At 39.3% G+C, this 15,927-nt stretch overlaps 1 protein-coding gene across 3 annotated transcripts in view; it reads right to left on the bottom strand.

Annotated features, from left to right (window-relative positions):
- igf2bp2 (insulin like growth factor 2 mRNA binding protein 2) overlaps positions 1 to 15,927 on the bottom strand; it is a 73,947-nt gene that overhangs the window by 47,430 nt on the left and 10,590 nt on the right. Inside the window, exon 1 of one of the 3 annotated variants that reach the window (XM_023337623.1) lies at positions 2,898 to 3,046. The exons of the other annotated variants lie outside the window; for them this stretch is intronic. Coding sequence (XP_023193391.1) covers positions 2,898 to 2,902 — 5 coding nt within the window. The 5' untranslated portion in view covers positions 2,903 to 3,046. Of the gene's footprint in view, positions 1 to 2,897; positions 3,047 to 15,927 lie in introns of those variants that run through there. 3 annotated transcript variants of the gene reach the window in all.

Below are 15,927 nucleotides of genomic sequence, written 5' to 3'. Positions count from 1 at the left end.
CAGCTAAATACCTCCAACGAATAAGGCAAGTCCTGAGAAGCCAGCTCAATGGCAAGAACAAAATCCGCGCAATAAACAGCTATGCCCTGCCAGTAATCAGATACCCTGCTGGAATAATTAGCTGGCCAAAGGAGGAGATAAAAGCCACTGATATTAAGACTAGAAAACTACTAACAATGCATGGAGGATTCCATCCCAAATCCAGCACCCTGAGACTGTACACGAGCCGCAAGGAAGGAGGCAGAGGACTAGTGAGTGTGAGAACCACAGTCCAGGACGAAACAACTAAGATCCATAAATACATCAGGGACAAAGCCTCAACAGACAATGTGCTCAGTGAATATCTCAGACAACAGGGAACGGAGGTTGAGGTGCCAGAGATACCATCATGGCAGGACAAGCCCCTACATGGGATGTACCACCAGCAAATAACCCAAGTGGCTGATATCAGTAAATCCTACCAATGGCTGGAAAAAGCTGGACTCAAGGACAGCACAGAGGCCCTCATCCTGGCCGCCCAGGAACAGGCCCTAAACACCAGAGCAATAGAGGCCCAGATATACCACACCAGACAAGACCCAAGGTGTAGGTTGTGCAAGGAGGCCCCTGAGACAGTCCAGCACATAACAGCAGGGTGCAAGATACTGGCAGGGAAAGCGTACATGGAACGACATAACCAAGTTGCAGGCATAGTGTACAGAAACATCTGTGCAGAATATGGACTGGAAACCCCGGGATCAAAGTGGGAAACACCCCCAAAGGTGGCGGAGAACGCCAGAGCTAAGATCCTGTGGGACTTCCAGATCCAGACAGACAAAATGGTAATGGCGAACCAACCAGACATTGTCGTAGTGGATAAACAACAGAGGAAAGCCGTTGTGATAGATGTAGCAATACCAAGCGACTGCAACATCAGGAAAAAGGAGCACGAGAAACTAGAGAAATACCAGGGCCTCAGGGAGGAACTGGAGAGGGCCTGGAAGGTGAAGACCACAGTGGTGCCTGTGGTCATCGGGGCCCTCGGGGCAGTCACCTCCAAACTGGACCAATGGCTACAACAGATCCCAGGAACAACATCAGACATCTCAGTCCAGAAATGTGCAGTCCTTGGCACAGCCAAGATACTGCGCAGAACCCTCAAGCTCCCAGGCCTCTGGTAGAGGACCCGAGCTCAGAGGATAAGAACCACACGCGGTGGGTGAGAAGGGAATTTTTATATATATATATATATATATATATATATATATATATATATGTATATATATGTACAGTTCATTTTAAAACATATATATGTCCAATCATTTTAACTTCCTTATAAAATTGCTCGGTTATAAGAAAAGGTTATATCATCTATATATGATCTTGAAAGAAAGGCCTAAAGTCAATATTCTCTAGTTAATTATTACCTTAAAATAACTAGTAAATCACTCGAATGCAGGCTACTATAAAAACTAGAAATCACATAATTAGAATGAGTAACATTGTGTATTTTAACTATTTTGGGGAATTAAAATTTAAAAGTAATTACAAAATATATTTGAGTGTAGAAACTAAATAAATAATTTATATGTATAGTTTATAGATTCTAATATAATTTTATTTCATTTAAAAATTTTAATTATATCTAAATGTTTTTACTAATAATAAAAATATTTCTTGGCAAGTCAAATTTGCTCGTATTTAGTCCCTCTTATGAGTTCATTTACATTTTTTCCAGTCATTCTCTCAGTGTTAGATACACATACATCACTTAATGAATATATTTGTTGTGTTGCTGAATGGTTTCATCCACAACAAGAAGCAATTCTGACACGTCATGTGTCTTTGATCCATGTTTGATGTCTTCAAATCCAAACCTTCTGCCATCTTTACTTGCTCTGACTTTTTAAAACAGCACAACTCCAGTTCAGTCTTTAAAGTGTGCATCAGTCAGCAGGAGACTTAAAATAAGGCACAAATATGTTGCTCAAGGCTCATTTAGAGCAACAATCAAAGGGTAAATGCGACTACTTACACTAACTCCCAATCATTTTTCAAAAACACAATTAAAATTCCAACACAGCAAATCATTTTCATTTCTAAATCATGTTGCATCTTGCTCACAAGTTTTGCATGGAGAAAAACAGCCATGCAGGCCTATTCATGAGTGAGGAATGAAGAGTTCCTCCGTTGCTACTGGAATCACCTAGCAGTGTTTCCCAGAGTCAAAGCAACACCGTCCTGCATGTTTAAGAAGATTCCCCGCTTTTACTCATCTGACGCTCTTTCATGAGTAACTAACTGACTTTTGCTGAGCTTGACAATGAGCCGTTGAGGTGTTTCACACCTTTGAATCAAGCATGTTGTTTGAGCAACAGGCATGCAAAACGTGCAGGACGGCGTGTCCCAGGAACCCCGGCTGGGCAACAATGTCCTACGACACAAAGCCAAAGAAAACACACATGGAGAAGTGATTCAAATGGACATGCAGTGTCATGTCATGTCCCATTCTGTGGACATCAAATGCCCGTCGGATCCTCCGCTCCACTCTGAGTCCCCTCCACAAAGCACGCAGTCAGCAAAGCCACTGACAGAACCACAGAGCCACAGCGCCAGCCTACAGGGACACAGCCCAAAACACACAACCTAACTTATAGCCAGCCGCCTGCTGCCTTCTCAGACCCACTGGCTGTCTCACACACCTCAGTGCTCGGAGTTACTGACAGGTGGACACCATGTCATGCTGCTGCGGCGCGGTGAGGACCCGCTGCTGGCTGCTCCTCATGGCTGCTTCTGCTTTATGCCGAGCCGTGCGGCTTGCTCCTCAGGTCTCATCCTTTAATCTGCCAGCCATGAGGTATTACACCGGAGCTGGAGGGCTGAGCCCATAGGTGCACTTCCCAGTGGGGTCAACTTACAGCATGCACACACACCAATCAACAAGCCCTCGAACTGTTTGCCCGCCCGCTCTGCTGTACTCTCCTCTGCCTGTGTGTCGTCTCTCATCGTCCCTCTCTCTGCCCGCCTCACTTCTTCCTCCTGCTCCCCCTGGAGTCAGCCGGCTTTACTTGTTCGCCCCTGCACACACACGCACACACGCCAACTCACACACCACATCTCCTCTGATTTCTCCCCTCCCCCTTTCTGCAGGTCAGCTACTCTTACAGAGTGAAAATTTGCTCTGTAACCAGTTGGAAACGAGTGTATGTTCAGTGTATGAGAAACTGAAGGGAAATTTTTAAAAAAAGAAAAAAAAACTTGTCTGTGAGTTGGAGCCGCTGTGACAGAGAAGCCCTGACTGTCCAAACACCGGCATGTAGTTTTGTTCTAAAGAAAGACCGTTATGCAATCCGGTTTCACTTTCGTTTTGAATAATTTTTGGAAAAATGTGTTTTATTTTTATTTATTTTTTTTGCTTTTTAACTGAATCACATCTGCAATCACATGAAAGATAAAGAGGTACGTGCAAATAACATATAAATACCTTTATTTAAACATTAAAAACTAAATACTCTTTAAAGGTTTAGAATTAAGTTGAAATAATTTCAGCACAGTGTATTTATAAAAGGTTAAAAGTCCTCTCAGCACACTTTAAGCAAAAGCGACAGGCACAGTTTAAATCCAGTTACACACAATCCAATTCAGGTAATTCCAGTAATCTCAGATCAGAATAGGATGGTTCAGATATAAATTACATCTATTATTGAAATCTAATTTGCAAATCAACTAAGAATAAAAACAGCTGCAATCATTAAATATTTTTGCTAAAGTCCCATGCTATCAATTTGTACTAATACCCAGGATAAATATGTTTATAAATGTCTTATATTGTAGTACTACAGCAAATATCTAGAAAAATTTAACATTTAGTATTTAAAAAATATTATGGAATGAAATATGAGTTTTTACAAAATTACAACTGCAACCCTTCTAATAACTTAAATTAATTTTGATACAATGAATTTAATAGAAAATGTTTCAATTAGATTTTGTTTTTTCAAAATTAAAAGCATAATAGGGGTTATAGATGCAAAATATTTTTACATCCTAAAAGTTGGCCAGACTGCTGATTAACTATTAATCTCTGACCCACAACTTACTGTATTATAGAAACCAATTTTTTTAGCCACCTGTTAAAATAGGAAGGACAAGAAAAATCCCTTCGGGCAAATGTCTGTTGGTCTGACTGTCAGTTTGAGGAAAAGTGCTGCTAATGTAAACTTGCTTTTATTTTTTTGGTATGTAACAGTTCAAACTGAAAATGTTCAGGATGAACCTTCCAGTTTGGCAGGCATGTGTACCTAACCAATAAAACATTATTTAAAATATGTGCATTTAGGTGGTTTATGCACAATACTTTTTGATTTCTTTTGCAACTTTGTGATTTTTGAGCCAAATGCAATCGATAGAGAAACAAATTGAACTTGGTTTGGCTAAGTTCAATTTGTCATAAATATTTTTTAATATAGTTTGCAGTTTTTTTTCTTAATTTATTTATTTATTGTTTTTGCCTTGTGCAAATCTTTTATCCAGATATGCAGCTACATGAAAGCTGCATATCTGGATAAAAAACATTTATAGTCAGGTAACATACATTTTCTAACTGTGAACTTTGATGATTATTTTTATATGCTTAGTTTTTACTAAGTCAAGAAAGATTCAAGATCATCCTTTATTGTTGAATAATTAATACCATATGATTTTTAATGCAAATTTACACCTCTAATATCTACAATCAGAGCAATAAGAAATAAAAAAAACATTAACCACATTGCAGCTATGACAAATGAGGCTGGATTGATGTTTATCTTGCCACTAAGCATAGTGAAGAAGCTTGTAAGGGAGTTTAAAAAGGCTCTCTAAATTTCACAGATCAAGAGCTTAGCATTTTCTGTCAATACATCACACTTCAGCTATAAAACATCAGTTCATTTTAAAGCATTTGGACATCTTTACCAAGGTGGTAATCACAGTGAAGGGTGCCATTTGGGAACAACAGATTACTTCACCCTTATATCAAGCAAAACCTTTAAATGTAATTGGATTTATAGGAAATAAAAAAATAAAAAAAAAACAACCTTTTGTTTTTTCAGGAGGAAAACGCCTGAGACTGAAAGGAGACCCAGCTATAATAAGGAGCCCAGACAAAAAGCCCTTTCACACAAGTGAGGGGAAGTAAAGTAAAGTAAATTAAGTCTGATAAGACATCCAGAGATTAAGAAGGGATAGGATTATGCATAGAGGGAGGATTTATACAGGTAGGGTGGTAAGAAATTAAAGGTTTAAACTCTGAAGTGAAGCAACAGGCAGTACTGGTTCTGCCCCTACATGCGGTGCTGTTTCTATAAGCCTCTATAAATGCAGAAAAAAGTGTCCACTGCATTAACTACATTGTAGTGCTTCTCTTCAGAAAACCTTTGATCTTCTTGTGCCATGTGACTCACACGTGACTGAAGTGGTATTTTCCCTGTCCGATTGTAATCCTGTATCTTCAAATCTGGATATGTTAGCATGCGCAGGTGATTATTTCAGCAATGATGCCTTTTAGTTGACAATTATCTTACATACAACAGATCAATAAATAATAAATACATCACTAAATATCTGGAGTTGACATTAGTACTTCATTATAAGAGCCTGACATTGTGAGCCAAAGGCAAGTTAGCAGAAACACGAGTACAGTGTCTTGCAAAAATATTCATCTAAATATTTCTTAAATTTTGTCACTTTGTAGCCACATCTTTCATTGTACTTTATTGGGAGATCCAGATGTTCTATGCAGGTTTGTTGGAGAACATTAGAGAAAACCATCATCATGACAATCAAAGAACACATGGAGTTAAATCAGGTTAAGTGAATAAAAAAGCTCCCAAAGCTTGGAATATATCATACAGCGCTATTTAATCTATCTTTAGAAACTGACAAGTTGAGAAATTAGAGCATTAGTTGGAGAAGCAGTCAAGAGACCCATAATAACTCTGGGGGAGCTGCAGAGAGCCTCAGCTCAGATGCGTAAATCTGACAATCTTAACAACTAAACGACTTGAAACTTGGGCAGAGCTTCACCATCCAGAAGATGAAGCCTAAATTTGCAGCTAGAGCTACCACAGAACGGTTTAAATTTAAACATAGTAACGTGTCTAAACAGCTGAGTTAAAGTCCAGACCTAAATCAAATCGAGAATCTAATCATGTGTCATTTTCTTTCCATTTTACTGTCCTGCACTACTTTGTGTTGGTTTTTGACATAAAATCCACATGCAATAAATTGGCTTTTGTGACCTGAACACAACTAAATGTGAAGAAGTTGAAGGCAGGTGTGAAGGTAAGGCTCGGCAGGTGAAATAATGAAAAGATGGCCAACTGAAATAGTTTTGTGATGAACAAGACTCGCAAAGAAATCTCAGCTTCATGTTCCAAGCACAACAAAACCTCAAGGAGACCTACAGCGTTACTTAGCAGGACAAACAGAAGTTAAAATAACCTTCTATCGCAATGCGAACATTGAAAAGTGCCACCTGAATTGCAATCAAAGCATTAATTAAAGGTGAAAGGGAGGTCAGTTGGGTGGTTTATGATTCATCAGAAAGAACCTTCCAGGGTTCATTCGGCTAATTTCACAAATATTTGTAGCCCTGCTTGATCTTACGACACTCCTCCTCCACACAGGAACACCAAAACAAATCTGCAAGCATTTAAAGGCGGGCTGCTTTCATCTTTCCTGGCAGAATACACGTGAGGCTGGTTTGCCTCGTGAAGTTAAAGACGGGGGTCATTAGGAGAGAGGGCAGCGCTGACAAACCAGGAAGTCCGTTCTCAAAGCAGAACTGACACTGGAGCATGACAGAAGCACACAATGCATTCAGATCATTGTCTTTTGTGATCATCCAGAGTGTAATATGTAAAATTGATGCCAGATATCTACATTCATTGTATAAAAACCACAATTGTTTATTTTTGTCTAGCATTGAATCACACTAAACTTTTTTTTCTATTTTATTACTGCAGTTATTTCTGTTTGTAATTACAGAATGACAAAAGATGCATTATAAAACTATTTTTTTTTACAAAACCCAAGGCATGACATCATGTCAGACAGGTTAACTCACAACAGTTGAATAAAATAAAGGAGCGTCTGTGAATATATTTTAAAATATCAGGGACAGAATTGTGTACATTAGTTTATCCTTAGGCGCTATTTGGAGGTGCAACGTTCATCTGTTCAAACATTTATACATGAGTATAAACAGCATGGGGGATTTCCTGCTATCACACCGTTGGAGAAAGGAGTCGGCTTCTATGTGCCAGAGATGAACATGCTTGGCTGTGAAACATGCAAATCAACCCCAGAACAAACGCAGAGAACCTTATGAAGATGTGGATCATCATGATGCGTAATCTGAAAGACCACTCAGCATGAAAGAAGCCATTACTCAAAGTCAATGTAAAATGCCAAATCGCAGGGGGCTGTATGAAATTCAAAAATCTAGTGATGTTGTGAAATATTATCAGCTGCCACAAATCCACATATTCCTCACTCTGCTTGCTCTCTTCTATCATAATGAAGCTCCGACATGCTGTGTGACCTTTATTATCTTGGGCGTCATCATCAGGTGTGCACGCTTCCTGTCCAACAAGGTGAATATCTCATTGACTCCCGACACTTAAATCAAATAATGCAACGATACTGCATTCAAATGAGTGCAATATTAATATGGCACATACTGATGCTGTAGTATGTTGAGTAATCGTCAGACAAAACTGAAACTTAAGTATTACATTGGGAGGAGAAAGGGGGAGCTTGCAAGCCAGAGAAAACAATTTTGATGCATGGAGAAGGATGCATTATGTTATGTAAGAGCTTTGCTGCAGGAGGGACCGGTGCACTTCACAAAATAGATTGCATCATAAGGAAAATATAGCAATGTTTGAAGACGTCAGCCAGGAAGGTAAAGATTTAAGAACAAATGGGTCTTCCGCAAGGATGATGACCCAAAGTATGCCCTCAAATTAGTTACAAATTGGTTTCAGAACAACAAAGTTAATGTTTTAGAGTGGAATCACTAAGTCCAGATCTCAGTCCTGTAGAAAAACTGTGAGCAGATTTGAAAAGGCATTTGTGAGAAAGGCGGCCTACAAATCTAAGTTAACCAGTTCTGTCAGAATGGATGGGCTGAAATTCCTGCAAACTATTGTGAGAAACTTGTGGAAAGAAAACATCTGACCCAGGTTTAAAAGGCAATTCTATCTGATACTGAGGAACTGTGTTTAAACATCTGAATCTGAGATGTTTAATTAAAATCTCTCTCTCGCTTTTTCTCTCTTTCTCTCTCTTTCTCTCTCTCTCTCCCTTGCTCTCTCTGTCTCTTTCTCTCTGTCTTTTGTTTTTAGCCAGCGGAAAATTTTTTTGTGTAACTAATTGACCTTAAACTGGGATGGGTTAGTCAGATTTAACAATCTGACAATCTGATTGTTAAATCCTAGTCAGATTTAACAATCTGACTAGGAAAAAAGAGAGAGGAAAAGAAATCATACAATGTATGTAAATACTACCTGGTTTCAACTGTTCAAGCAAAAATCTAAGGTCAGAGTGAAAATAAAAGCAAGCCAGAGCTGGTGGGAGCTGATGGGTATGGTCTTTTTGAGTGCTGATATTTGTTAACAAAAAAAAAGAAAAAAAAAGGCCCATCTGTGTTTGGGAGTTTGAGTGAGAACCTGCGAGATCGCATCTTTTGCAACGTGCTGTAAGCGCTCAACAAATGAACAAATGCCTGAAGTGGGCGTACATCCATCAAAAGGGCGCACCAATTACGCCTGAAAAAACACTGAAAAAACAATCCTGAGTCCAGCTAGATTAGACTCCTTTGTTTTCCTAAAGTGCAGCACATCTGATGCATGATCTTCGGTGGCTCCACATCTCCACCGCTGCCTATCGGACATCAAACCCGCCTTTGAAGCTTGTCATTTTACATCTCTGTAATTTATCGGCCCGCGACGTCAAACTAGCGGAAACCAAGCCGCCTGGAGTCAGTCCCCACACCACTTGAAACAAAATCGTCTCAGAAACGGACTGCCTTCTTCCCACTTCGGTAGGATACCAGTGGCACACACACTCACACACACACACACAGGCATCTACTGTACTGTTGAGGAATCTGAATAGCGGTAACCACAACTCCACTAAGAATAACCTGCCTGTCTTGGTTACACTATCTGATAGGGTGGCTCACATTCAGCTTATAGTACATAACATACAGTTGTACGCTGGTTACACCCCCTTATGCATGCGCTGCCGTTCCGCTGCGTGTATGCCGGAGGAGTGGTGACGCTGAGAGCTGGAGGGAGGAAGCGAGAGGCAATATTACACGCCATCTATCTAGGTGGTATGCTGACACAACACATGCACATGCGAGGAGGAGGAAGAGGGATGGAGGAAGGGAGTGCTGCAGAAAAATGGTAGTGGAGTCTAGGTACATTTCTTTTGTTCAGACTGAAAAAGGACAAAAATGATTTAAACACTCACAGAATTTCATTTAATTTGTTGATTCACTTCAGCCATATAAATAGAAGAAAATACATGTTGCACCCCTTACAGGGTAGAGGGAACTAAGAAGAATGCATGTACATATACCTACAATATATACAGTAATCTGAATACAATTTTTAAAAAGTAATTATCTGGTTCATCTTCTCAATGTTATTTGATCTGTATTTATACATGAGCAACAATAAGTTTAGCTCCAAAGGGAATGGAAAGAAGGCAAACCTCAGAGCTAAATTATGTGGTTGCTATTGTGTCAGATTTGTAAGATATTATGAGTTATAATGTAATAAACATACAACCCTGACAGAAATTACAATCATTTTGATACCTGTACAGTACAATGTGCTGATATTATATACCAAATCATGTACATATGCGTTTACAGAGTAAATATTCTATACATACATATTGCCTTTAGTGAATGATACATTTTATTGTCAGTGCACTAGATTACTGTGCACATTTTTATACTTAAATTTAAGTATCATCGCCACATTTTTATACTTAAATTTATGAATTATGTTATATAGTGTAGAGATATACTGTATTTTCCAATACATAAAGTTACACATGGTGATACCATGACAATATACTGTAGGTGTTGATGGTAATCATAATTAGAGGTCCTGAAGGGGAAAAAAGCAACTTTAGCAACATTATTCGTACAGCAGCAACCTCAATAACTTCCCCAACCTGCCTTCTCTGCAAGAAAGTATGCATGGCTGCCCTGGCATCAAATATTTACCAGCCTGGTGAGCTGACGACGCCCACTGTTTCATCTTGAAGACTGAACTATAGGACACAGTCTTCAGCTTTAACTGGATAAGTGTCAGGGTGTGCTTGATTTAACCCGGCACGGACAGGACACCCATCGGGTCACATCATAACGCTGTTTAAATGCAGCACAGCCAGAAGACGGAGAGGGACGGATCACAGCCGCTCGGGATCAATCTGCAGAACTCGATGATGGAAGCGTTCACGTATGTTCAGAAAGGTTTGCATGTGTTGTTTCAGTCATTGACAATGTCTGTGTGTGGACTGATAAAAGGGCAGTTTAAAAAATGTGTCACTGGTTGACTGGTAGCAAAGTCTTAAAAAAGGCACAACGCCAAAGTCAATAATATTTAGCATTAAACCATTTAGAGCACATGTGTCAAACTCAAAGCCTGCAGGCAAAATCTGACCCACGGTAGCTATAATGTTTTAATAGTTTGTTGATAAGTATTTTTATTCAATATAAAAAAGTTAATAAATATTTGTATCTATATATTTTGAGGACGTTCATGAAAATCCGTTTGATACCCCTGGTTTAAACTTCAAAGCCTTTTCAAGAAGATACAAGAGATTTTTCTCCAAGGTTTTTTTCCTCTGCAGAGAAAGTATTCCTTCCGTCCTCCCCCACTTGGTGCTGCGAGCTGTTAGCCAGTTGTGTATCACATCCAAACACAAGTGTGATCATTTGAAAAATTTCCAGTAGCTAAAACGACATACGATCAGGCTACAGGCTGCTTAGAGTGGTGCTATCCCCTCCCTCACCTGTTGCTGCAAGCTGCCAGTCAGCTGCTTATAGTGTCCAAAAGACAAAGGTGGTCTTTTGAAAGTATTCCAGTAGTAAATACCACATAAGATTTGAACACTAAAAAGTTTAGAGTAGCTCATTTTGGTTTTAAATTTTATCTCAAACACTATGAAACTGTGGTATTTACACTCAAGGTTATCATACAGTAAGAATCTTTTGCCTGCAAGAGATATGTCCTTAGATACAATAATAGTTTTATATCTGTTATTTCCACAGATTGGTGGTATTCTTGTTTAAGGTTATCAAACGCATAGAAGCATAAACAGGCAGGTGCCAGATCAGAGCTGTTGGTTTTCCTGAATCCTTCCATATTCAGGAAAATATTCCAGGTGTATTCTGGGAAATAGCAGCGAGTTCAGTAGCAAACAACACCGTGAGACTACAATGTTCTCATTTTATTATGCACTTCTTCACCTCTATCACAACAGTAATATTCCACCACTCCTCCGGCAAACAGATTCTGTTGTGAAAAAAATAAGAGGACCTTCAAAGTCACCCTTTCACCCGGCAACTTCCTGTTCTTGTTCTCCGTCCACCCGCGTCTTCCTTGCCGTCCCTCTCGCTCGCACAGAGCATGCTCTGTCCTTCTCTCCCAAAGTGACGGACTGGGCCACTTGGCAGGAAGACAGATGGAGTCGTCCTACTCTGCAGCACCTGCCTGGCCCACATTACCCAGCTCATCTCTGGCCTCAGCAAATCAGAGGGGGGATCAGGCACAGCTGCGTAAAACAACAGGCTTCGCGGCGTATCACAGCAGCCAAATACAAAACAGCACTTCTGCTGAGACTACAGGAGAGCCCAGCGAGCGCTGCACTACGCTGCAGAGGCCCGAGCAGCTCTGGAACACGCAGGAATGTTGCAAATACGGTGGCCCTGAGCTGAGTTACAGACCAAACATGTGACAAAATACAGCAACATTAGAGAAAACACAGCAAAAATAAAAGATATTACTGGCACAACAAGCCGTGGTGTAGCAAATGTTATTGCAAATATTAACTAGCTTTGTTACTTGTCTGGGTGGCACCTTTGTAATTTTCTGTTTATTTGTATTGTTTTGGGAATTTGTTTTAGGTATAAACATTCAAACAATGCAATTTTGGAAATGAAAATAACAGCATCTCATAAAACACAAAGAGAGGACATTTCACAGAAATCCACTCAATTAAATGGACTTAAGGAAAAATTTTAAACCCAATCGCATTACAGAATAAACAAATTAAAAAGCTGCAAATATTTCTTTTTAAATCTAAAAAATATGCCATAACCCAATCCTAAAACACACATTTGTAGAAACAAAAAGTTACCTTTGCATTTATAAAATTATTATTAAAAATTATATAAGTATATGAAGAAGAAAATAGTTTCTGGTTTATAAATACAGCATATTTTTAAATTAATTTTTTTGTGTGTTTTTCAGGGTTTTGGGCATTGTGTATGTGTGTATTTTCTGTTTTGTTTGCTCCTATTCTTTTTTTTGTTGTTTTGTTTATAAAATGATTGATAGAGATGCACCAATCAAATGGTCAAATATTGTTTTTTCGTCTTTATTTGCTCTTTTCTGATACTGAAAAATCCATTTTCACCATGATTAATGCAAAATACACAGAACACTGTTTACTTTTAATCAATATATGCATCAACCAACAGCATTTGCTATGATTCACTTTTTTGAGTTTAATAAAATCTGGCAAAGGTAGTAGGTATGTGCTTAAGTGTATAAAAGGATATTATGTTGTTACTCATTCATTTTCTATTGGAATTACAATTACTAGCTCCACAAAAAAACATCCAGCACATTTTTTTCTCCCTATTTTTGAGTGTTGTAGTCCTTAGAAAAAGATTCTGAAAATCAGAAATCTGTATTAGTCAGAAGACCCCGGGGGATGCATCTCTACTGATTCCACAAACATTGTAAACATCCAGACTACAGAGCAGCTCTAATAATCTGGGAGCTGAATGGCATCTGAAATCTAAAGCGTTTCCCTCAAACAAAAAGGACAACTAAATCTGGAGAACAAAGACTTTCGGATCGGGGTTTCAAATCCAACTTCCTGTTCAAGGTGAAAAGAGAGATGCACGTTCTTAAAATATATAACCTGCTCCGTGTAAAGCTGCTGTATTTTCATACACGTCAATCTGAACACTGAAGGTCAGATGCGTTTGAGCTGGTAACTGTCAAGGATAGCGACGGACTGATATGGGATTGTGCATGATTTACAAATCCATCCCAAAGCAGAATTTAAAAACTTCCACACATCCTGCAGAGGCAGGACAGCCTGAGCAGTGGGAGAAGAAATGCTGCCCTCTATCAGCGGCACTCATTCCTCCCCACGCAGGAGCAGAAACACACAATCTAACCCAAGACGGGGGTGGGGGAGAGAAGCACGCGCATGTGTTGATCTCGTCCTCGGAAGTCCTTTTCCCCCCGTCTTCCTTTTCCATCAGAGACAGAGGAAGCACAATGGTCAGACTCTGCTGAAAGGTTGTGCCGGAGGCCCGGCTGTGTGTGGAGGTTCTGTTGGGGCCGGCGGCGGCTCCGTCGCATACATATGGAAAGGGATGGAAGTTAATACAGAAGGGTCACAGAGGAGTTGTGAGTGTGACCACAGAGGTCTACACAGGCACCTTCCTAACTTATATATCCACTGACATGTAAAATTAGGGCTCTGATCCGTTCACCAGGGGATGGGAGGAAATCACACTCCTAACACAACTGAAGCAGTGTTTTCAATGCTTAACTAACCTCCTTGGGCTCTGGATCTATTTCCCTAAAAAAAAAAAAAAAAAAAAAAAGGCCTCCATCCTTCAACCTTTCTTCCTTTAACTCAGCCAACCACTCAAAACCGGTTCCCATGGCAAAGCGGAGCACCTAACCTGCAACAGTTGGAAGTGAATACACACACGGAAGTAGACACACATGCAGGAGCTCAATGGTTGCACTTTTGCTCACACACCATGCTGTAAATGTCAGAAGACTGCGCCTCACTATCCTTCAACATTTTAGTGGTTCACAGAGAGTCAGCATCAGAAAAGACCCTGGTATCAGGAGAATCTGCTCCAGCTGCATTGAAAGATTGCACAAAAAAAACTCTGTCCATGATGCTGCTCTTTTACAGCTCATCTGGATGAGACCAACTGGAAATTTCTGAATAATGCAGCAGAACTAGTTCTCAGACATTGGCTAATTACTGGTATGAAAATGTACTAAAGGTTTCAAAAGATTTCTGTCACGCCCTTTTTGAGGTTTTAAATCTCCTGGCTGAATAGAGAATACCTGCTCCTACTGTGCACAGCCAGTCTGCTAGCTAAAGGAAAGTTTCTGCACTTTTTGTTGACATTTTAACGTCCTATACAAGCAGCTGGTGTAGTTAGCACAGCTAGCATCACTAATTCAGTGTATATGTAGGTCTGTACTTTGACTCTGAGATTCCGAAAAGCCTGCCAAGATTTCAAAACACAGCATGTTTAATGACAGGCAGAGGTTGAAAGCTCAAACTGCTGCTATAGTTTCAGCTTTGTTGTTATTTATTTAAAGTTATCCACAAAGACTTTCAGAGTTTCCTATAAAACAGATTCATACAACTCTTTTACTTCATTTACAAGCACGTCGCTATTACTGAAAATAACTCATATTTAGGTCTGTGTCAGTCAGTTATTACTGACTGACACTGTAATAGTGTAATAGAGGGGTGTTGTTGGTGGTCACTTTGGTGTATCAGAATAAGACAGGATTTTTGAGTTCCTGACCTGCTGCTCAACAGCCAAGGTCAGTGAAACTGAGAATCTGCAGATTCCAGCCACTGGCCACTTGTTCTGTGCATCTTTGCAATTGTTCATAATGAGATACAAGAGAAACGGCCAAAATCACCAAAATTTTCTCCAGCTGAGATTTTCGCACCCAATTTTTGCTGTGCACTACATGTCAGCTAGCTGAAAGAAGGTGACTACACTTTCACTTGCTTACAAGTATGAAAAATTTGTCTGGTTCAAAAAACAAGGATCATGGCCTGGAAACTAAAGAATCTCAACCGTCACTTTTATTAATTTAACACTGTTTGCACTGTTCCCTTATCTTTATTTCCTTTCGTCTAAAGTTAATATATTTAAATTTTATGTATGTAGAATGTGAGAACTTAAAAATGAAGTCAAATTCCTTGTCTCTGCTCACAATCACTGCCAACAAAACTGATTCTGATTACTTAGAAAGCAGAAGCCATGACTAATTAATCAACTAAAATAAGCTTCTCATGCTTGTGCAAGTCCAAATAGCAAAATCAAAAAGTTATATATTGTATTACTTTACCAAAAATAATCACATTGTGCTGTTAGTAGAAGTTTGAGTAGTTGCTGTTTTTATGTTCTAGATAAAAGCAATTTAATCCTGCAAAGCATTTTTTGCAGTTACCATAAGAATCTCATAATTGTTCAAGCCAACTTACAATGTGTCCTGCTTGATCTTGAAGTGATTGTCTGGTTCTGAAAATGTGTTAATCACAAAATAATGTCTTTCATAGTTTGACCTTTGTGGTGTATAAGAACTCAGATTGTAGCACCAATATCTTTTATTTTTGTCACATCATAAATGTGCACTGAAATCTTGCACCCATAGAAAACATTGTCAGTTTTTTTCACAATTTAAAGCCCTAACAACACTTTCTGTGGATGTCATTTTCCTCTAAGGAAGAAAGCTTGATTTGAATAGTGTAGGTGGCATCTTCACTTCAGCGAGCGCCATGATATTGTGTGATGGGTTTGGCATGTAGATTTGATTTTTCACTTGCCAGGAAACTGTTCTTTGAGAGCTCTCTGGAAGAGGAGCTGCTTCT

Source organism: Xiphophorus maculatus, chromosome 7, assembly GCF_002775205.1.
Source record: "Xiphophorus maculatus strain JP 163 A chromosome 7, X_maculatus-5.0-male, whole genome shotgun sequence".
In the NCBI taxonomy this organism is placed as follows: domain Eukaryota; kingdom Metazoa; phylum Chordata; class Actinopteri; order Cyprinodontiformes; family Poeciliidae; genus Xiphophorus; species Xiphophorus maculatus.
Note: the sequence above shows the minus strand (reverse complement) of the source record. Positions and strands in the feature narration are given on the sequence as shown.